At 43.3% G+C, this 22336-nt stretch overlaps 3 protein-coding genes and 1 long non-coding RNA gene across 5 annotated transcripts; 3 read left to right on the top strand and 1 right to left on the bottom strand.

Moving 5' to 3' along the window:
* Nucleotides 1–1030: 1030 nt before the first annotated feature.
* On the bottom strand, nucleotides 1031–3635 carry LOC135542099 (actin-related protein 2/3 complex subunit 4-like). Its single transcript, XM_064968757.1, has 6 exons — nucleotides 3548–3635; nucleotides 2978–3096; nucleotides 2788–2899; nucleotides 2017–2112; nucleotides 1741–1911; nucleotides 1031–1621 (listed from the first exon to the last, which is right to left on the bottom strand). Exons 1-6 carry the CDS (start codon nucleotides 3548–3550, stop codon nucleotides 1616–1618), a joined length of 507 nt encoding a protein of 168 aa, XP_064824829.1. The 5' UTR covers nucleotides 3551–3635; the 3' UTR covers nucleotides 1031–1615.
* Nucleotides 2047–6678, top strand: LOC135542100 (uncharacterized). 2 transcript variants are annotated; one of them, XR_010456025.1, is made up of 3 exons: nucleotides 2047–2136; nucleotides 2701–3722; nucleotides 6235–6678. It is a non-coding gene; the product is annotated as an uncharacterized LOC135542100 (long non-coding RNA). The 2 variants fall into 2 exon arrangements; XR_010456024.1 differs by lacking the exon at nucleotides 6235–6678 and having other exon boundaries at nucleotides 2701–3788.
* A 2895-nt stretch (nucleotides 6679–9573) lies between these two features.
* tada3l (transcriptional adaptor 3 (NGG1 homolog, yeast)-like) lies at nucleotides 9574–15380 on the top strand. The gene is made up of 9 exons (XM_064968755.1): nucleotides 9574–9613; nucleotides 10178–10411; nucleotides 10642–10889; nucleotides 12872–12977; nucleotides 13165–13297; nucleotides 13452–13555; nucleotides 13696–13805; nucleotides 14023–14214; nucleotides 14670–15380. The coding sequence occupies exons 2-9, from the start codon at nucleotides 10202–10204 to the stop codon at nucleotides 14860–14862; spliced, it is 1296 nt and encodes a 431-aa protein (XP_064824827.1). The 5' UTR covers nucleotides 9574–9613; nucleotides 10178–10201; the 3' UTR covers nucleotides 14863–15380.
* An 863-nt stretch (nucleotides 15381–16243) lies between these two features.
* On the top strand, nucleotides 16244–21849 carry hmces (5-hydroxymethylcytosine binding, ES cell specific). Its single transcript, XM_064968753.1, has 7 exons — nucleotides 16244–16353; nucleotides 19704–19918; nucleotides 20066–20209; nucleotides 20321–20533; nucleotides 20794–20948; nucleotides 21062–21251; nucleotides 21475–21849. Exons 2-7 carry the CDS (start codon nucleotides 19730–19732, stop codon nucleotides 21673–21675), a joined length of 1092 nt encoding a protein of 363 aa, XP_064824825.1. The 5' UTR covers nucleotides 16244–16353; nucleotides 19704–19729; the 3' UTR covers nucleotides 21676–21849.
* The last annotated feature ends 487 nt before the right edge of the window (nucleotides 21850–22336 follow it).

Below are 22336 nucleotides of genomic sequence, written 5' to 3'. Positions count from 1 at the left end.
TGGTAGAGAAATTGACATTGATGCTGTCAGCATGCTAATTGCACGTTCCCTGAAAAACTTGAGACATCTGTGGCATTGTGTTATGTGACAAGACTGCACATTTTAGAGTGGCCTTTTGTCCCGAGCACAATGTCCATAATCAGCTTGTTGATAAGCCACACCTGTCAGGTGGGTGGATTATCTTGACAAAGGAGAAACGCTCACTAAACAGTGATATAAACCAATTTGAGCACACGAATTAAGCTTTTTGTGAGTATGGAACATTTCTGGGATCTTATTTCATCTCATGAAACCAATACTTTACATGTTGCATTTATATTTTGTTCAGTATATTTCTATTGTTTGGCTACACAATCAGCAGGTGCATATGTGGGCAAATCCAATTGTTGGTGCTTATGTAGGCTGCTATTGGATCTAAAGGTTTGCTCATTGTTTTCAAAATGTCAAGAATCCTCCTCTTACAGCTTCAATAAAGATGTGGTATTTTTACAGATGCCTCATTCATAACAGAGGTCATCTATTACAATTGACCTCAGTTATCTTTTTCTGGAAATGTGGATTTTCCTCAATCAGCCAAGCACATAATTGCATACAACTTACCAAATAGCACTAGTGTTGAATGAATATGCTGGAACAAAGTGTTATGAAAATAAACTTAAGAAAATAATTGCCTATAATGCAATACGCGTTGGCAGTAGGCTTACGAAAGAAGGGAAAATCACCTTCAACATAAATACTCCAACCACAGTCTGAGCTAGAAGCCCACACGACCAGGAAGCATGCAAGATCTGACTCACTCATACTAGGGCCAGCAAACACATTCACTTCCCCTTTCTCACAACTGAAATAACACAGAGTCCTTTACGAACAGAAACAGCTGATCTTAGCAGAGACTCAACCAACACAGCTAGTGCCACAGAAATAGAACTAGACAACGTGCATATCAAAATGGTATGCACACTCAACCTCATGACTGAGGATGTGGACAAAAAGGAGAGAATGTATGAGAAACACACAAGCACCATTAGTCAAAAGTACAAACAAGCTGTCATGAGTTTTATTTGATTATATCATTCATCATCATTTCGTATCGTATGACAGCTTAATAAATCTGTGATGCGTCTTGTACTAAAATGTAACCATACATCTTGTTTTTCCTCTCTCCATGATGAGCGTACTGAACAGGTTAATATTTTGTAACAAAAAGGAGAAAAAAAAAGAAAGACAAGTGTACATAAAGAATGTATAAAAACAATACAGGCTGTTTCAGTTGCAACACATTCTCATTGTCCCCGTCATGAATATCCACCTGGTTAATACTTAAGGACCCGCCTTGGTTTTGAGATTTGCTCTAAGAGGCAGAAAATGAAACATTTAATTATATACAGTCATCAATATTTGAGTACAGTACATACTTGGGAGACTCAGTTGGGTGCCACACACCCACACTGGATTGGTCACTTTTCTATAGTCTTCGCCATGGATTGGTTGTTCACTCACAGTACGCGTCACCACCCTCTTCCTGCTATCGGGCTCTTGAGCCTGCCCTTTCTCTCACAGATCCATGGTCATGGCCAAGTCATGTGATAAGTGAGAGGGATGCGATGACACCGCCTCAGAACTGCAACAGAAGCCATTGACAAACAATTGTTTAATTATTCCCAGTGATTTGACCACATTTCTATAAATGCCTTCGAATCTAGATTTTTTTATTTTCTTCTAAAAACATTGCGGTCTTACATTCTTGAGGAACTCCTCCGCAACGATACGGGCACGGGCATTGACAGACAGCTTCATCTCGCTGATCTCCTTGTCAATCTCCTCCATGAAGGTGATGACGAAGTCCACTAGCTTGTGCTTGTACATCTGCTCCGTGTGGAAGTTGGTGATGAGGAAACTAATGTCATAGCCCTAGATGACAGGATGGAGAGATGGAGGAAGAGAGGTCTTACAACATCTGAAGCAATACTAACACCAACTGGATCGTGTCCGGTGGTCTTGACTCCTCTCTCTTACCTCAACGGATTTCCTCCTGAGAATGAAGAAGTTCTCTGCTCTCATCATCATGAAGCGCATGAACTTGTGGCACAGGATCTTCTCAATCTCATCAGCCTGATGGAGCCAATCAGAGCACCAGTAAGCATTTCCCTTGAACACACTTTTTTTATTAATTGGCAGACAAAGGTGTTTAAAATCTATAATTGGTGTACAAAACATTCCTAATATTGAGTTCCCCCCCAGAACAGCCTCAATTTGTTGGGGCATGGACTCTACAAGGTGTCGAAAGCATTCCACAGGGATGCTGGCCCATGTTGACTCCAATGTTTCCCACAGATGTGTCAAGTCTTGATTTACACAGGAAACTGTTGAGTGTGAAAAACACAGCAGCATTGCAGTTCTTGACTCAAACTGATGTGCCTGGCACCTACCACCATACCCCGTTCAAATGCATTTCAATATTTTGTCTTGCCCATTCATCCTCTGAATGGCACATATACACAATCCATGTCTCAATTGTCTTAAAGCGCTATATATATATATAGATACTGTCTCCTCCCCTTCATCTACACTGATTGAAGTGGATTGAACAAGTAACATCAATAAGTGATCACAGCTTTCATCTGGATTCACCTGGTCAGTCTGTCATGGAAAGAGCAGGTGTTCTAAAAGTTGTTGTTTTTGTGTGTTTTTTACACTCAGTGTATGAGAAAGACTCTACTTAACACACAACATCAAGATAATGGGAAGGTGTCATTGAAAGCGAGAAGGAGGGTCATAACCCCTGACCTGCTTCACAGCAATGCTGACTCGCACAGAGTTGATGGAGCCCTCGATTAGGACCTTCTCCTTGTCATTGCGGCTGATTACCACAGGCTGAAGTAAGAGCTCTTTACTACTCCTGTAATGACAAAAGACAGTGTGTCACAAATAACACGAATGATATCATTATTAGAAGAGCACGAGAGAGCTCACTCACCTGACCTCCACCTCTGGCTTGTTGTGGCGCTCCACCACCTGAGAGGAGAAGTTCTCCAGGCAGAGGGCAGCCTGCAGTGTGGCACGCACAGCATTCAGGTATGGGCGTAGTGTCGCTGTCTGAGGGAGGGGGTGACGACATTAACTTTGAAACACTTCTATTACAGATCAATGATTACAACAATCTTCCAGAAAACCCCCGTTCTCAGGACACACAACTGAGGCTTTACCTTTACGTCTCAGACAGACTGCTGTCCAGACCTCTAGAGAGGAAGTACCATGTTACTACAAGCATATTTAGCCTCCTTGTTCTTTTGCATAGTATTGAACAATCAATGAATGTTGTGGTGGTGTCAGCGCGTTCTAGGTGTAATATAATCAAAGGGATCGGATCAGACAAATATACAAGTCCAACTGGTTTGATAACAGCTTTGATCCAGATTTTTTTTAGAGCGCACAGTCCCGCCCACATTAATCTGCAACTATCAAACCACCAGAATAAAGATACTGTTTTAACCTAGGAATTTGAAAACAGAGATTTGCATCGGTATTTATGACTAAAGTCACTCACCATTTCTCAGTTGTTCTGGGTTTGAAGGCGGAAGTTATAGTGCCACGCCTGCATCCAACATCTCTTCCGCAAATTTTACACTTCTCATATCACAACGAACAGAGCCAGAGAAGAAGAGGCAAAGCGAGAGGGTCGACTCCGCCCAAAATCTGTCTGCGCAGATTAAGCAGACCAAGTGAGGAGTTTTTTTTATATATATATATGTGAGGTTTATTTGATCGAATAAAAGTTTCATACTGCTTAGGTTGTTACGAGTTTTTTTTATATGTTTTCTACAAAAGATAATTGGCTAGCTCGAATGTTCCCACTTTATCTGGCCTCTTCCCACCTTCCAAGCCAGCAGATCAGACCCGCATGTTTACAGCTGGACTAGGATCAGACAGCATTTCTGTGTAATAATTAAGACAACGGAGCAGGCAAGAGATACGCAGTGGTGGAAAAGGTACTCAATTGTTATACTTGAGTAAAAGTAAAGATACCTCCATAGAAAAGTCCCCCAGAAAAATACTTGAATAAACGTCGAAAAGTAGAATATCAAAAGTAAAAGTATATATAATTTCAAATTGTTAATAATAAGATGATCAGATGGCACAATTTTATATATTTGTATAACTTCCACTTTTTTATTTAAAACATTCCTGTCCTGCTAAGCATTGAAAATGTAACAAGTACTTTTGGATGCCAGGGAAAATGCATGGAGTAAAAAGTACATTATTTCTTTAGGAATGCAGTGAAGTAAAATTAAAAGTCGTCAAAAATGTAAATATTAAGGTAAAGTACAGATACCTAAAATAAATCAAAATGTATTTATCACATACGCAGAATTCAACAAGTGTAGACTTTACTGTGTAATGCTTACTTACAAGCCCTTTCCCAACAATTCAGAGTTAAAAAGTAAGAAAATAGTAACTCAATAGATAACAGTAAGGGATGGATCAAAGATGAGGGGTGGCATCAGGCACACATCATTTTATAGCCTAATAAGCAACTAATTCTAAAACAGGCTATTTAGAGTGGTCTCAGTCAAATGATCCATAGCCTATAGGCTAGAAAGTCTTGACCTGCTCCACAACAGCCCAGTCCATGTGGATGGAGGTGTGCTCAGCCCTCTGTTTCCTGTAGTCCACAATCAACTCCTTTGTCTTGCTGACGTTGAGGGAAGGGTTGTTGTCCTCCCTGTAGGCTGTCTCATCTTTGTCGGTGATCAGGCCTACCAACGTCGTGTCGTCTGCAAACTTAATGATGGTGTTGGAGTTGTGCGCTGCCACGCAGTCTTGGGTGAACAAGGAGTATAGGAGGGGACTAAGCACACCCCCCTGAGGGGACCCATGTTGGGGGTCAGCATGACAGATGTAGTGTTGCCTACACTCACCACCTGGGGGCGGCCCATCAGGAAGTCCAGGACCAGATGCAGGGGAGGTGTTGAATCCCAGGGTCCTTAGCTTAGTGATGAGCTTGGAGGGCACAATAGTGTTGAACGCTGAGCTGTAGTCAATGAATAGCATTGTCATGTAGGTGTTCCTTTTGTCCAGGTGGGAAAGGGCAGTGTGGAGTGCAATAGAGATAGTGTCATCTGTGGATCTGTTCGGAGGTATTTGAACTGGAGTGGCCATGGGTGTCTGGGATGATGGTGTTGATGTGAGCCATGGACAGCCTTTCAAAGCATTTCATGACTACTGTCACGCCTGCTCCCTCCCTCCGGTGCTCGACGTTGACGGTTTACTAACCACCGATCCTGGCAACCCACATTGCTCACACCTGGCAACCATCATTGCACACACCTGGACTTGTTCACCACCCTGATTACTCTCCCTTCATATAGCCCTCAGTAAGACTTAGTCTTCAGGCAGTATTGGTTTTGGTTACGTTCAGTTACTGCTCCAGTTTTGTATTTTATTCATGGTTATTATTATTAAACTCACCTTCTGCACCTGCTTCCTAACTCCCTGCGTATAAGTTAAAGCTACAGATGTGTGTGCAACGGGGCGATAGCCATTTAGACAGGTTACCCTGGAGTTCTTGGGCACAGGGACTATGCCGGTTTGCTTGAAAAAAGTAGGTATTACAGACTGAGTCACAGCGACGTTAAATAATGCGTACTGAACGTAACCAAAGGAGTGAAGACACTTGCCAGCTGGTCAGGGAATGCTCGGAGTATGCTTTCTGGCAATCCATCTGGCCTGCGACCTTGTGAATGTTAACCTGTTTTAAGGTCTTACTCCCATCGGCTACGGAGAGCGAGATCCTACAGTTATCCATAACAGCTGGTGCTCTCTTGCATGGTTCAGTGTTGCTTGCTTTGAAGCAAGCATAGAAGGTATTTAGCTCATCTGGTAGGCGTCACTGGGAAGTTCACGGCTGGGTTCTCCTTTGTAATCTCTGATATTTTGTAAGCCCTGCCACATCCGATGAGTGTCAGAGCCGGCGTAGTAGGATTCGATCTTAGCCCTGTGTTGACATTTTTCCTGTTTGATGGCTCATTGGAAGTCGTAGTGAGATTTACTGTAAGCATCACGATTAGTGTCCTGCACCTAGAAAGCTGCAGCTCTAGTCTTTATCTCAGTGTGGAAGTTGCCTGTAACCCATGGCTTCTGGTTGGGATATGTATTGACCCCGTCACTGTGGGGATGATGTCGATGTACTTATTCATTTTGCTGATGACTGATGTAAACTCCTCAATACTCCAGCAGTGGAGAGCAGGCGCAGCAATGGATCCCCCACAGAGGAGGGCTGTGCCCAAGCAGAGGAGAGAAGGCACGACATCAAACAGTTCCCCAACTGAGGCAGGCAAGTCCCCCAGTGCAGGAACCAGAGGAGGGCCCAGGTCATACCCCGGAGCAGGCCTCGGCGGTAGATCCAGAGCCAAGCCAGATCAGGAGGCAGTGTTGTTGAGTCCAGGGCAGATGGTGGACCAGCTCTGACCCCAGGTGCAGAAATAGGTAGTGCCCCTGGGACAGGTCACTGGGGGGCAAGGTCTGGGTGGTCACCCCAGATGAAGTCTGGCGTATCCCCCACAGTCACGTCGGGGGTTGTGTCCTGTGTACGCTGGTCAGGGTCATCCTGGATACCCCGAACAGGACCCAGGGCTGTTGCTGTGTCCTGTGACGGGCCCATGTCAAGTCTAAACCGGTGAGGGGAGGGGGGAGGGGGGGGTCGAAAATTACATCTGGTGTGGGTGTAGCAGTGTGATGTTGTTCACCTAGATTATGCACCAAGTTGCACACAAGGACCAATTGAAATAGGCCAGGTCAAGAGAGGATGTTAATAATTTGATAATAATAATAATAATTTAGTGTATTTTTTTTTAAATTTAATTTTCTTTGGTGTACAAACACTTATTCATATCAATATTGTACATACATGTGATTGTAAAAGTTTTGTATATTTTGGTTTGGCACATCGCGGGTTATCTGTATTTCAGTACCCCCTTATTGTTCTCTTTTCCTGGACCTTCGGCTAGCAAGGTATGTTGTCCTTGGCTCCAAAATTGTTTAATATAAAACCGTCATAATGTTACACAATGTACTGTTATGCTACCAAACGTTTGTTACAATGTGGATAATATAAAGATTTATGTTAACAAGTTTCACAAAGCTCGCTAACTAGGGTATCCATTGTAACTTGTGAGTACTTGGGACAGTGTTTGAGTGAGTGTCTATGTGCTTGCGCAGGTGCCTGAGAGCTAGGACTGCGTCAAGGGTTAACATAATGTGTGTTGTCTCTGTGTGCAGGTATGTCTTTTATTTTGTCTGAGTTATGTTCTGTATCATTTTACTTGTATTATATGGTGTGCTGTTGTGCATTGAATGTGTGCACGCAGCACCTGTTTTTTCCTTTTGGCACTCTTTTTCCTGACATTCGGCTAGCAAGGTGCCTGAGAGCTAGGACTGCGCCAAGGGTTAACATAATGTGTTGTCTCTTCGTGGGCAGGGCAAATAAAAATAATTCCACTAGCAGACCTTCAGTTGTGGCAGCGTCCTAATTAAAAGTACACAACGCAGAAAGAACCACGCTACATGGGCTTAGTCTCCATAGCAGGCAGCTCCAGATGACCAGTCGCAGCGAAGGACAGGACGTGTCCATGCCCGGTCTCAGTTGCAGCCATGCTGTGGCCGAAGAGGCAGAATACTCACACCCTACAGTCAGTCGTAGTCGGTAATGTTGCTGAAGCGGCGTCCTTCTGCTGAACTCCATACGACTGTCTCATGTCCTCCACTGCAGGCGGTCGGAGAGGGCGCCCCTGACCGGAGGAATCCCAGGATCTGGTTTGCTGTTTCAAGATGCGAAGAAGACACAGTATATTCTGCTCCAAATGAATCATACGTGCTTCCTGTTCTCTACTGGAAAAAAACGGAAAACCATTTGACGGATGCAGCGATGTGACTGCCTGGTAGCCCACACATTGGGGTGTCACTGCAGCCCCACCTGGTGCTGAGTAATATCCCACAGGTGGAGAAGAGGGGCCATAGGGTTCATGCTGCACGGTCAGCAGGCGTAGGGCTCCCAATGGCTCCAGAGAGGAGGTATAATCCACATGGCAGTAGTCCACTGTATACCCCAGAGCCATACTCCACTGGACCGCAGGTGGGCGCCATACTGTAGTGGTGTCTGCAAAGTCACAATTCCGGCGAGACAATGAAAAGAGAGAAAACAGGGTCTATGTATTCTACTGGTTTGTGACTCACTGACACCGCTCCCGGTTAGAGGGGAATAAAGCAGTCCAAGAGTTGACACACACAGGGAACTTTATTTACACACACTGATGAAGATGTACATGACGATAGTTCTGTAAAGGTACAGAGACAGATAGATAATGAATATGCTACACATGAGATAAATATACTGCATAGGTATGTGCAATAGAATGGGATAAACTATGCATTAAGGAATGCTAATGGATAGAACTGGAGCAAAGGACTGTATCTAATAACCATGTATTACATTGTATCACAAGAAGCACTCATGCTAACAATAAACATGTTACCTAATAACATCCAATGATCATAGAGCTGTTGCAGTGACCGTATTACCGCCACACCAGCAGTCACAAGTCATGACTGCATTCAAATTCCCTTTGACAGTTCATGGTAATCCCATCCAAAACTGTGCAAATTAGTGGCGTGGATGGTGGTCTACGGCCCTCACTAATGGCATGGTACTCAGCGCTCTATTGTCCTTCTAATCACTCTCTAAACACTTCATGATTGAATTTGAATAATCTGAATGATGAGGACGAATGGTGCGGGGCGGATCAACTGGCTACCGGCCGCCTTTGGCCTTTATTTCCATTGTTTGAGCGGTCAATCGACCATTTGGTCAATAAAATCGATAATCTTTGACAGAGCGTTTTCATTGGATTTCGGCCTGGTCGTCACTAGTTACCACCGCCACAAAGTCGTAAACCCCGCCTTTTTCTAAAATGTCTCTTCTTAAAATCTGATTTTAAATCTAACCACACTGCTAATTTTATGACTAATCCTAACCTTAAATTATGACCAAACAGCAAATGTATGTTTTCATGAATTTTACTATAGCCAATTTTGACTTTGTAGCTGCAGTAACTCGTGGACACCTTGTGGTCGCTGCGACCATCTTTCTGGGTTTGAACGTCTTTGGACGCATCCATTTGTTGGCCTCACTGTGGGGGAGTTAAATAAAATAAGAATTTATGCCAAGTGATATTTTTTTATAATAATTGTATTAAGAACTATTGTATTATTACACATAGAACTTCATAAACACGAGTGACAAATACAAATATTTAGATCCTTAATATTCGCTTGATTCCCATTACCGTAAATACACATCCCCAAATATGATATATTTTTTAAATATATGTTTTTACCGGAGATACCATTCTACAATTTAGTGTCTCTGGCATTCTTTATTCTTTACTTGGTTATTAGTGAAACAAAAATATTAGTAACAATTGAAGATAATTTAACACTCAGAAAAACGATTTACAAGTTTTCAAAATTGAACACAAATCTCTGTTCCTGAAAATTCTTACCCCCCTTCTTCCGTAGATGGTTCAGTCAATGATGGATGCCAGTCTTCGGGTCAGAGGTAAGTTAAATAGTGTTGTGTTAATATTCAAAATTAAGCCAATTTACATGGTGCATTTGTAATCAAACCACTGTCTTGTCCAGCTGCATTGGGGGTTCTGATTGATATTGTGAATGGTCAGTTTAGTTTCCGACGCACCGGTCATTCAGCGCATACTGTGTTAAAGCCAGCAAGCTAGCTAACGTTCACGTTATCTTCAATGGAAATCACCCACGTTGTTCCCCGTTCTTGAAACTAATATGAGGAACCTTTCCAGAGCAGTGGTCCAAGGTTGCTTTATTGACATTAGTTTTCTTCTAATCCTGCCACTACTGGTTCTGAGGGGACCAACAGGATGTGTAGACTTCAGTTCCAGCGTAGTGCCACCCACCTGATTCAACCAGCCCTGACTTTAATAGTTGAATCGTGTGTGTGTGTGTGTGTGTGTGTGTGTGTGTGTGTGTGTGTGTGTGTGTGTGTGTGTGTGTGTGTGTGAGAGAGAGAGAAAGAGAGAATTGACTTTGTTTCATGATATCGGTTCATTTTTGTATGACCAATGGTGCACTTGATCTGTCCTCCACATAGACATAGCCCACTCTAACCATCAAGATGAGTGAGTTGAAGGACTGCCCGCCTCTAAAGTACTATGACTTTAAGCCAGTAGAGCATGTCAAGGTGTGCCCCCGCTACACTGCCGTGCTCGGGCGCTCAGAGGACGATGGCATCGGTATTGAGGAGCTGGACACACTGCAGCTGGAGCTGGAGACTCTCCTGTCCTCTGCTAGCCGCCGTCTCAGAGCTCTGGAAGAACAGAGGCAGGTAAGGCAGGAGTCATCTCAAATGTTGTCATTAAACAGTTGAGCAGCTTTTATGTCATTGGACAACCTGAGTTGCCTCCTTACTCTACCTGCTGCTGCTACACCTCCATCTGTAATGTTGGACAGGCAAGATATTTTGCTGCCATAGTGTTTCTGGCACTACAAGTGATACTTGTGTCATCCTTATTTGATAATTACATTTTGTTGGTGACTGGTACCTATTTTTCTCAGATCCTCACAGACTGGCAGGATAAGAAAGGGGACAAGCGCTTTCTGAAGCTGGGAAAGGACGCAGACCTCTCAGCCTCATCACGTCACAAACCGAAGAAGCAGAAACTCGATGGAAAGGGCAGTCACGGGCCTGGGCCTGGTCCTGGACGACCTAAATCCAAAAATCTGCAGCCCAAAGTCCAGGAGTACGAGTCAAGTGAGGATCCACAGGACATTCCCCGTAATCCTAAGAATGATGCCCCCAACAGGTCGGTGACAATCACATCTCACACAAACAGTGCTCTAAGGCAGTGTTTCACAACCCTGGACCTCATATCCTCAACAGTAGACATTTTTGTTGTAGCCCTGGACAAACAGCTCATTGAGGGCTGCTTCTTCTTCTTTAACGTGTTATGGCAAACTACACCTATTGGTGTATTGCCGCCACCTACTGTTTGGGCTGTATATCACCCCAAATAATTAACAAAATAAAACTGAACAAAATAAACAAAACACAATGTACAACTTTATTCAGATTCAACTGCCAAAGCCAAACCCTACAGGCTCTGGGGCCTGGGAAGGAAGAGCATAGTTGGAAAGTATTCTTTGCAATGTTTCAGCAGTGAAATCCTGGAAACCCAAAACCTTTCAGCTGCAGTTTCTTGGACTTTTTCATTTATGCAGTGCAATTAATCAAATGCCCGATAAACACCATACCTGCTAAAAGCTGCTCAACCTTCTTCACAATCAGCATATCGGTTTCCCTCAACTGTTGAACAGCACTGAATCTCCACAGTCTGCGGAGCATCCACCTCTATATCTTCAGCTCTCTTCGCTCCTTCAACTATTTCACGTGCCTCCGTGTAGGAGACCTGCTGAATAGCCCTGACCCTTGCCACTTCATACTCCTTTACCTTAACCAGGCACTCCGGGGAATTTGGAAGATGGTTGCCATCACAATAACATCGTACACTCTCAGATTCTTCAACAACATTCCTTCGACACACACTTGAAACATGTACATACCTTACGCAATTCCGGCAAAACACCAGCTTGGACACACAAGCTCTCACCGCATATCTAACATATACAATCTTCACATTTGAAGGGAGATACTCTTCCTCAAACACTAATAATACTGAAAGGCTTTCTTCTTTAATCCCCATCCACTGCATGGTTCAGCCGGGGTGTTCCAACTACTGGTATGCTCCTCGTAAACCACAAGGCCTCCACATCCAATACGACGCCAGAGATGACAACTTTTAAAGGTACTCTGCTACAAAAATCGAAACTCTCCACTTCATAAGTCGATAGTTTGTCGATCCTTAATGCCCTTTCCTTCTCCTCTTTCGACACACAAGAAATCAAAACAAAACCACTTCTGGTCCCTCTGACCGACTCCACCTTTCCCAATGCATCCCTTACCATCATTGATACTTCAAACGGATCCCGCAAAAAGCATCATTGTTAGTGAACCCTACTCCAACCAAAAAACCTATACTCATGAACAACTTTAGTCCTTTTTTGTTTGTTTCCTTTATCACGGTCTTTCACTCTTCAGCCAAACTGCAAGTATCCACTCTCCACCAATCTCACTCCCACTGGACCAGAAGCATCCTTTACATCTTTGGAACGAGGGCCGAACTCAGCAGTCTCCACCACGGGTACTTCAGGTTCCAAGCTACTAGAGCATATATCCCTCTTTTTACACTTGTCAACCAACCTTCTCTACCACCCCGCTTCCCTCTACTCAACTCATTCTCAGCTGTCATCACTACACCTGCCACCGCAATTAATTCACCCTCACTCTTGTCGTGTTCAATTCCTTCTGTAGCTCTTCTAGAAGTTCTCTCCGATCCTCCATTCCATATTCACTCAGGACATATTTCACGTTTCTTCTGTTTCCCTTGTCCACCATCTTCTCCTTCAACAATCCTTCAGAAGGTTTGTACAATCTCCCACTCCATATTTATTCATAATGTTTGTTTCTTCCTTTTTCCATTGTCTGCCATCTTCTTGAACCCATCGCCTTAAGACGTTTTTGGGAAACTGGCTCATTCAAGGCTTGATGATTCGTTGACAAGTTGAATTAGGTGTGCTTGTCCAGGGTCACAATAAAAATGTGTACTGTTGGTGGTACTCGAGGACCAGGGTTGGGAAACACTGCTCTAATGTCACTGACGGTGTTTGGCTGTTTTTCATTGTCCCACATGCAAGATTTTCCAGTGTATTTGTGTCTTGTGTTTTCCAGATTTTGGGCATCAGTAGAGCCATACTGTGCTGACATCACAAATGAAGAAATCCGGGTTCTGGAAGAACTCCTGAAGCCCCCGGATGATGAGGCTGAATACTACAAGGTACAATATTGAATCCTACCCCTTAATGCAATGAGCATAACACAACAAAACGTATAGTAGCTGGCCTCTCAGGTCCCAAGCACTACTAGCCTATCTGATAGAAGGTATTCTATGACTCATCCTCTGTTACACATTGCCCCAAGGAGAGAACATAGATAAATAATATTGTATTGATTATATCGTGTAGATTCCGGCATTGGGGAAACACTACTCTCAGCGATGGGCTCAGGAGGATCTGCTGGAGGAACAGCGGGAAGGGGCTCGAGCCAACGACAAGAAGAAAAGCCTCATGGGACCACTGTCTGAACTAGACGCCAAAGGTGAGGGCACGCTAGGAGATGGGGATAACGACATACAGCCTGTATTGAGTGGATGAGCCTTCACAAATTAGTAGTGTTTTGTCTTCCTCTAGCATCATCAATGAAAAAAAATCATGTTTAATTATGTCTGACACAAGGGATTTTATTCTCTTAGATGTGGATGCCCTGTTAAAAAAGTCCGAGTCCCAGCACGACCCACCAGATGATGGTTGTCCTTTTGGTCCTCTTACACAGCGGCTCCTTCAGGCTCTTGTTGAGGTCGCATATTTCATGCTTTGTTGTTTACGCATACAATTCTAAATGACTTAAACACATCCCTGCAAATAACTAGTTGATTCGAATACTTTAGAATTAAACTGTAGAGCTGAAATTCTATAAGTATTGTTTCTTTCTTGCAGGAGAATATCATATCACCCATGGAGGATTCTCCAATCCCTGACATATCCGGGAAGGATGGAGGGAACGAGGGGGCTGGGACCTCACCTCGCAGCCAGGGCAAAGCTTTTAGGTAAAGGCATATCCTCCATAAACTAACATCACCCCGTTATAACCTCGTAGGATACACTCTACAGATACCTTATAGGAAAATGCTAAATAGCAACAAAGGCTTTGTAGATTACACCAATATTCCAATCACTGATTGCTTCGTCAGCCACTCAGTCACTTACCAATCAGTCAACTAGATCTTTCTTTCTGCTGACTTTTCCACTCTCCCTATTTCCTAGTGTTCCTCACACACGCTCTCTCGAGGCACGGATTAAGGAGGAGCTGATGTCTCAGGGGCTGCTGGATTCTGAGGAGCGACCCGGAGCAGGCGGAGACTCCGAGGATGAGGTGCTCGCTGAGCTCCACAAGAGACAGGCTGAACTCAAAGCCCTGAGTGCCCACAACAGATCCCGTAAGCAGGAGTTACTCCGGTGAGAGAAAAGTGCAGGGGAGAAATGTCAAATGTACATGAGCAATACGGTTGATTTAAGGTCCTAAAGAACTGTCTGATGACTTTAAGAAACGTGTCAAACTCATTCCACGGAGGGTCGAGTGTCTGCGGGTTTTCACTCCTCCCTTGGACTTGATTGATGAATTAAGGTCACTGATTAGTAAGGAACTCACCTCACCTGGTTGTCTAGGTCTTAATTGAAAGGAAAATACCCAAAACCAGCAGGCACTTTTGACACCCCTGGTTTAAGACCTAAAAGGAGGGATGTTCTTACGTTGATGATAATGAGTTGCACTTATAGAAGGCCCAGTTGCTTCACCTCATCACATGTGCAGTACCTGAACACTCATCAAAAACTAGTACTGGATTTGTCTATTATTCACAACACGCCTCATAGTTGACTTTAACCGTCCCTTCACTGTCCTCCTTTTACAGCCTGGCAAAGGAGGAGATGCGGAAGCAGGAGTTGCGCCAGAGGGTCCGGGTGTCTGATAATGAGGTCATGGAGGGCTTCCGTCGCATTATGGCTGCCAGGCAGAAGAAACGCACACCGACAAAGAAGGAGAAGGATCAGGCATGGAAAGCACTGAAGGAAAGAGACAGCATCCTCAAGCTGCTGGATGGGTAGATGGGCAATCATTTAGTGTGGGTGTGGGAAGGGGTAGTTTCAGTCTGCCAATGAGTATATACTGTTGTATATGTGTGTGTGTCTGGTCATATGCTTCCATGCTCTAGTGGCCATAAGCATTTTATCACATTTTCTTACTCTATATAACTATCCAATGGAAGTACAGTGAATACCTGCAATGATGTAGCATGATTGTCATAGTTGTTGAAAATGGAGGCATGCATTTTTTTGATAATTTGTGTATTCTTGTATGAGTATGTTAACTAAACTTTCAGTGCACTGTATTCACTATTTGACCATCCTCACCAGAGGAGCTTATGATGATTTCATGTGGTACTCTGTGTGCATTACTGGCATTTGTTTTCTGAGACTAACTAGTATTGTTTTCCACTGGCATTTTCCAAGTTCTGTTGTTGATTTTGTTTACATTTTATTTAACGTTTATAGTGTATCTAATATGGAAAAACTAAAACGTAATGTGTGAAAAAATAAATATCAGGAAAAGGGTTGTGAGGGAATATCAATGTGATGTGCAATTTACTTTCACACTACACAACGTTGCAAAACGTTTTACCAACTCAACTGGTCGGGTTGAAATGGAGAGGTTTAGAGAAGCAACAGCTGTGCTGGACAATATGAGTGTTGGTTCTGATGGTATGGAGTGGGAAGATGAGGGTCAAGGAGCGGAATGGTCAGTAGTGGAAAGATGAGAGATCATGATACAGAAAGCAGTAGAGTGTATAGTAAAGAAAGTGTATATAGAGGCTCAAGGTAGGAAGCAAGAGTAATGTGTTGGAATGGAAAGTGGTGATGGTGTTTGAGACCACAGATCCTCATTTACACCCCATCTGACTAACCAATGCTATAGAGAAAGAGGTGGGTGAAGTCAAATTAGCTCGGTTCATTGGAAATGGTAGATTGTTCATATTTTGTGGTAGCCAGGGTCAGCAAGAGAAGATTCTGAAAATGCTTAATTATTAATTGGAATAATATTAAAAGCCATGTCCCAGGTGCTTATTCTAGGTTGAGGGGAGTCATCACTGGGGTCCCAATATATGCCCATAGATGATATTTAAGAAATGTGAAGGGAGGAAGAGTCATTGAGGCCAAAAGGTTGATCAGTAGGAAAGAGGGTCAAATAAGTGAAAGCTTATCAGTGCTGCTGAGGTTAGAAGGTTTTGCCTGGAAAAGTAAAGATTCCTTAGTTTAAATGTCAGATAATTTGTCCCATCCCCATTACGGTGTATTAAATGCCAAATATTTGAACATGGAGCTAGCTGTACAATGTAAAAGAAGGAAAAGATGTACCCAGATCATGATTGATCGTATATTCCATCACAGTAGGTAGCGACATGCACAACGTTTGTTTGCGTAACCGCCAAGATATCAGAAGAAGAATTAACCATCCGAACGCCCCTCTGACTTCTGCTGCAGTGACTGGCAAGTCGAGACGAAGTTCAGTCCGAAACAACAGAAATTTCACAAACAACGGTAAATCACCACTATGTAAATACTAATATTTGGTTCTCCCATTTTTACCATGCATCGGACGATTTGTCAGCTATCTGAAGTTGAACCGTGGCTTCCTAGACAGTTAGCTGAAAATAAAGTTGCATGGTTGACTTGGTAGCTAGCAAGCTAAGCTAACAGAGATAGTTCACGTTACTGGTAGATCGATATAGCTAGCTATTAGCTAATGCTTCTTGAGTCACCTTGGAAAATGTTTAGTTTGTCAGTTCGCATACCCAATGCTTTCCAGAAGATACCGAATCTACTGTTACATTTGTTTACACCGAGCTGCACTGTCATTGGGGTCGGAACTAGCCAGCAGATCCAACCCACTTGCTTACAGCTGTACTAGGGTCTGACAGCCTTCCTGTGTATATTAATGCCATATGTCCACCAGATACATGCATTTTGCAATATGTTGTTTTTGCCAAATGTCTAGCCCACATTTTCTGTACATCATGACCCTTGCAAGGTTGCAAGGTTTGCAGCATAGAGAAGACCATTTTGGCTTTGTTTGACCAAAGCTAATAATTAGAACAGATGAAAGTTATTATCCTGTTGACCTAATGGTTTCATAGGATGGCAGAGCTACCAAGAGAATGGTGCGCACAACGGCATATTACAACAATTAATCTAGTTTGTTTCTATTCTTTCCACTCATCTCTAGCAACATCAACAAATTGAACTGGTTGTTCCCATATAGAGTACTGATTTCAAATCACTAGCTTGCTCTGCGTGATGGCATGCTAAATTACACACTGAAAAGTGCTGTGTGTATTAATTCTGTACTGCGTTCTGTTGGCTACCCAAGTATAGTAATGATGAATTGTCTGTGTCATTCTTACCAGAGATGAATTTCCAGTCATTCATCCAGTATCTTCTCCTCTCTAACTACACAATTGTCATCATAATTTGGCCTCAGTATGGTGCAACCCCCGCCATGGGACACGCATAATGAACTTCCATTTGTACCACTGCACGGTAATGCAACTCACGAGTTGAAAATATTGAATGCGTGCGCTACACAGAACGCACCGCAGCCTAGTGCGGCATCCCAAATGTAGCATTGCGGACTGTTCCATTAACAATGAATAACTTCCACTGGAGCGTGAAGAGTTTGATGTATCTGGTGGACATGAAGCTAAATAGGAATAACCCCCTTTTTTCTACATTTGCCTAAAATGACACCCAAATCTAACTGCCTGATGCAAGGATATGCATATTCTTGGTACTATTAGAAAGAAAACACTTTGAAGTTTGTGGAAATGTGAAAGGAATGTAGGAGAATATAACACAATAGATCTGGTATATGAAAATACATCATCTTTGAAATGCAACAGCAAGGTCCCAAATCTAGCCATCACTCTGGTTGTAATTCTGATGGTGTCCACAAGATAGCAGCAGTGTATGTGCAAAGTTTCAGACGGATAACTTGAAGTATGAGCAAACTGCATGACGTGTGAAGTCACCCAGGTACATTTGTGCAAATCGTGAAGGAGACATTTACATTCACATTACATTTTTCTGCAAGTATATCATTCAATCTGTATACTTGGTCTTTGATTTAGCTTTTCCAGTGTTATTAGCCATATTATAAGATCAACATTTGCAAAACACCCAGTTTTCATAACTTCGTAACTCCTCCATATTTTTGTCCAAATGAAAAAGGCTTGCTGTCGCACAAGGTTAGCAGTAACATTTTGCGACATATACTGGGTTTCTGCATATTCCTGTAAAGCCCAGATCATTAGCTTTGTTTGACCCCGATTGGTGCTTATTTGACAAAGTGACAGTCAATCAAGTGAAGACTGCCCACGTCATCGGCGTGCCATGAAGGCATCGCTCTCTGACCAAATTTGGTGTCCTATAGGATATACTACACCCCTAATGATATAGTGAAGTCTGGTTACGTTTTAGGATCTCTGAGGAATAAATACGAATGTTATTTGACTGGTTGAAACAACATTTAGGGTTACGTTTTCACAGATTACTTTCTTTGCAAATTGAACGAGTGGAAATACAAAATCGGATCGTGCTATATGGACCTTTTTTAGGATATGAAAAATGATTTTTATCTAACAAAACAACACTTCATGTTATCTCTGGGACCCTTTGGATGATAAATCAGAGCAAGATTTCAGAATGTAAGTACACATTCCACCTTCGGAGGTGAATTTATCAAACCTACCGCTGTGAAAAGTGTTTTGTTGTTAGGAGCTCTCCTCAAACAATAGCATGGCATTTTTTTCCCGCAGTAATAGCTACTGTAAATTGGACAGTGCAGTTTAGGCTGACAAGAATTTAGACTTTCAGCTAATATAAGACTTGTATGTACCGACATTTGTTGTCTCTCTAAAATCTGCGATCGTGACACACGGCGCTAAATGATTTACAACCATCCAGTTGATGGGACGCCTATCCCTATGAAGTTTAAGACACTGGAGCCGGAGCAAGATATGGCTTGGAAAACGTACCACAATCCAGGGGTAAGAAATGCGTTGTACTATGAATTGTTACATTAACCCAACTGTTAAACCGAGAAGATTGAACGACTGCTGTTTTATTTAGTAGTCGTTCAATCTTCCCTTGTAACAGCTGGGTTAATAGTACAATTTGGAGTATCATGCATTTATCATCCCTGGATTAAGGTACGTTTTCCGAGCCACATCTCGAGCCAGCTCTGCGGTGTCTTAACCTATACTTGAAGCCTGTCCGACCCTAGTGCATCTGTAAGCAAGCAGGTCGGATCTGCTGGCTAGGTTCAGAAAGCAATCATGGTTACATTAAGACAGGTAGAGCCAGCACAAGATATTGGTCGGAAAACGTACCTGGGATGTCACTGTACTGCAAATTGTACCTCTATCCACACTGCTCTATCGAGATTGATATACTGCTAGTTTTCCTGGGAAACAGCCCATTCTGTCCTCATACTAGCTAGCAATAGCCACAGCAGCCATTATGGAATGTTGCGTTGAACAACAAAAAAACTGATTGGCTGACACTGCCATTCCATAATGGCCACGGTGGCTACTGCTAGCTAGCATGTTTTCTGGGAAAACAAGCAGCTTTTAAATCTTCTCGATGTATTGTTGTGACTTGCCTAGTTAAATAAAATTGTGGAAATTGGTCAAATTTGGAGTACAGTGGCATATCTCATCCCTGCATTGAGGTACGTTTTCCGACCCATATCTCGCACTGGCAAAATAATGTTACCATGATTGCGTTCCGACCCCAGTTCAGCTCAGTGTAAACAAGCGCAATGGTAGGGTCGGTATCTACTGGCAAACCCAATGCATGCATTTCATGACTGCATGTTGTTGTTATTCCATCAGACTGCACTGGGACTACTGGGCTGAGGATGTGTGGGAGGACTGCATGCACCCTGGCGGCAGATGAAGTCAGCCGCGCCTCCCAGTACAGAGACCGAGGAGGGCAGCGTCGACAGCCAAGGTGGAAAGACGGAGATTCTGATAAGTACCGACCTTCCTACAACAAGAGCCCCCAGTCTTTGAGCCCAGTCTTGTTGTCCCAAAGACATTTTGTTAAGGTAAGTATAGTTGTGCAACTGAAGCAGATCAACTGATCCTGGCCAGGAGGGCTGGATGTTTCTTTTGGGGGGCGTCATTTGCGCCTTTCCTGGAGGAAAAGATTTGTGTATTAACCAGATGGTCCCCATCCAACCCTTTTCTCTCAGAATGCCCCAGTGGATGAATGTGTGCTGGCAGTGATGCGTTGGGGCCTGGTGCCTGCCTGGTTCAAGGAGAATGACCCAAACAAGATGCAGTATAGCACCAACAACTGTCGCAGTGAGAGCCTGCTAGAGAAGAAGTCCTACAAGGTGTGGAGTCAGTTTGATTAATTTCCACATGAAATGCACATAACTCATTGTCAACATCCTCAAACGGTTTCCATGTGTATTAGTGAATGTTTGTGTACTATTTCATTTCAGGATCCGCTGTTGAAAGGACAGCGCTGTGTCATCCTGGCTGATGGCTTTTATGAATGGAGGAGGCAGGAGAAAGACAAGCAGCCCTTCTTCATCTATTTCCCCCAGACTCAAGGACCCGTTCATGTGAAAACAGAGGACCAGGATGAGGGAACACCCTGTAAGGAGGATTTACAGACATGCAGTTCTGAGGAAGGCTCTGTAGACCAGAAAGAGGTGAGCTGCTGACACACATGGACCATGCATCACTGAGCAAACACAGAAAACTGACAACATTCAGAGTAAGATGCTTGAGTCTGATTACACTGATGATATCCCCCATCAGCTGTCCTTTCTCCCCCTCAAAAACACCCTTTTTGACTCCATTCAGACCCATTTGTGATCTCTCTCTGTTTTTAGTCTGCAGTAATGAAATAATTTGAGCATTGCCTTTTGAGCATATATACCTTGCCTATTTGTGTGTCTGTCTTGTGTAGGAGGACAAAGGAGACAATGAGTGGAGAGGATGGCGGTTGCTTACCATTGCAGGACTGTTTGACTGTTGGACTCCCCCTAGTGGTGGAGATCCCCTCTACACCTACACTGTGATCACTATGGATGCATCCCCTAATCTTCAAGGCATCCATGACCGGTAAGGGCCTCAGTCTCAAGCATTACTCTCTCTTCGAGTAAATTGAGTATGTTCTGTGTATATGAGATTTTGTGTATGATGTAGAATTACCAATGATTGTGATTGACATACAGGATGCCAGCGATTCTCGATGGAGAAGAGGAGGTCAGAAGATGGCTGGATTTTGGTGATGTCAAGTCATTAGATGCCCTTAAATTGCTTCAGTCCAAAAATACACTGACCTTTCACCCTGTCTCCTCATTTGTTAACAACTCTCGAAACAACTCCCCTGAGTGCCTGCAGCCAGTGGATCTTCAAGCTAAGGTACAACAGCTTGGCCTCACTACATACCCATATTTGAGATGTCTGATGATGTGTTCCAACCATTGAATATCTCATGATCATTAGAAAGGTGGTCCCAGACTGAACATTTCACATATTTACTAAAAATCTAGATTTAAAACCTAAAGAGAAAATGTATAATTGGCTCCATACAATATTACTTGTTCCTCCCTGCCTCCACTTACCCCCTCATCACCTTCCCCAGGAGCCCAAGCCTTCAGCCAGCAGTAAGATGATGATGGGCTGGCTGAAGAGCAGCACGCACCCAAAGAGGAAAGAGTCAGACACTGGGGAAGTCAAACAGGAGGGGCACACAAGAGAGACCAGGCCTGAGATGCAGCTGAAGACTGCAGGGCCTCTCCAACAGTGGCTGCAGGGAGCCAATAAGAAACCCAGGACCAACTGAGTGGGACAGAAACATTGACTGACTGAAGAGAGAAGGGAACAGATAGAAAAATTTAGACCTCATTGTCTTGATATTGCGGTGGGTTGATTGATGTGGAAGAGAGGAAATGGTTTCTGGTTATTGTTATGTCTGTCTGGTAATGGTTAAAGATAGTTATTAAACATTTTTTTCAGATTTGGATGTTTCTGTCATGTGTCTGCCTTCGAAAGTAACCAATTTTGACATTTTATGTACGAGCAGTAAACCGAAGAATAGGAATACAGTGCCCCCATGCAAAACTAAAACTGTCAATGTATTCCCAAAAGTATACTATTGATTATATACTGAACAAAAATATAAACCCAACATGCAACCATTTCAAAGATTCTACTGAGTTACAGATCATAGAAGGAAATCAGTCAATTTAAATTAATTAATTAGGCGCTGGCTGATCTATGGATTTCACATGACTGGGTAGGGGCATAGCCCTGGATGGGCCTGGAAAGGCGTAGGTCCACCCAATCAAAAGGAGCATTTCCCCACAAAAGGGACTTATTACAGACGGAAATGCTCTTCAGCACCCCCCCTCAGACGATCGTGCAGGTGAAGAAGCTGGAAGTGGCGGTCCTGGACTGGTGTGGTTTCACTTGGTCTGTGGTTGTGAGGCCAGTTGGATGTACTG

Source organism: Oncorhynchus masou, chromosome 6, assembly GCF_036934945.1.
Source record: "Oncorhynchus masou masou isolate Uvic2021 chromosome 6, UVic_Omas_1.1, whole genome shotgun sequence".
NCBI lineage: Eukaryota > Metazoa > Chordata > Actinopteri > Salmoniformes > Salmonidae > Oncorhynchus > Oncorhynchus masou.
This window is presented reverse-complemented; position numbering and strand designations above follow the sequence as displayed.

Excerpts from the sequence above, each read along its gene's own strand:
- LOC135542099 (XM_064968757.1), bottom strand. Across the intron at positions 2,900-2,977 it reads AAGCCAGAGGTGGAGGTCAG|GAGTAGTAAAGAGCTCTTAC; the intron begins GTGAGTGAGCTC and ends TTGTCATTACAG. Across the intron at positions 1,912-2,016 it reads TCAGGAGGAAATCCGTTGAG|GGCTATGACATTAGTTTCCT; the intron begins GTAAGAGAGAGG and ends CCTGTCATCTAG.
- tada3l (XM_064968755.1), top strand. The coding sequence starts at position 10,202 with ATGAGTGAGTTGAAGGACTGCCCGCCTCTAAAGTACTATGACTTTAAG. Across the intron at positions 13,556-13,695 it reads TCCTTCAGGCTCTTGTTGAG|GAGAATATCATATCACCCAT; the intron begins GTCGCATATTTC and ends TCTTTCTTGCAG. Across the intron at positions 13,806-14,022 it reads AGCCAGGGCAAAGCTTTTAG|TGTTCCTCACACACGCTCTC; the intron begins GTAAAGGCATAT and ends CCTATTTCCTAG.
- hmces (XM_064968753.1), top strand. The coding sequence starts at position 19,730 with ATGTGTGGGAGGACTGCATGCACCCTGGCGGCAGATGAAGTCAGCCGC. Across the intron at positions 20,534-20,793 it reads GCTCTGTAGACCAGAAAGAG|GAGGACAAAGGAGACAATGA; the intron begins GTGAGCTGCTGA and ends TGTCTTGTGTAG. Across the intron at positions 21,252-21,474 it reads CAGTGGATCTTCAAGCTAAG|GAGCCCAAGCCTTCAGCCAG; the intron begins GTACAACAGCTT and ends CACCTTCCCCAG.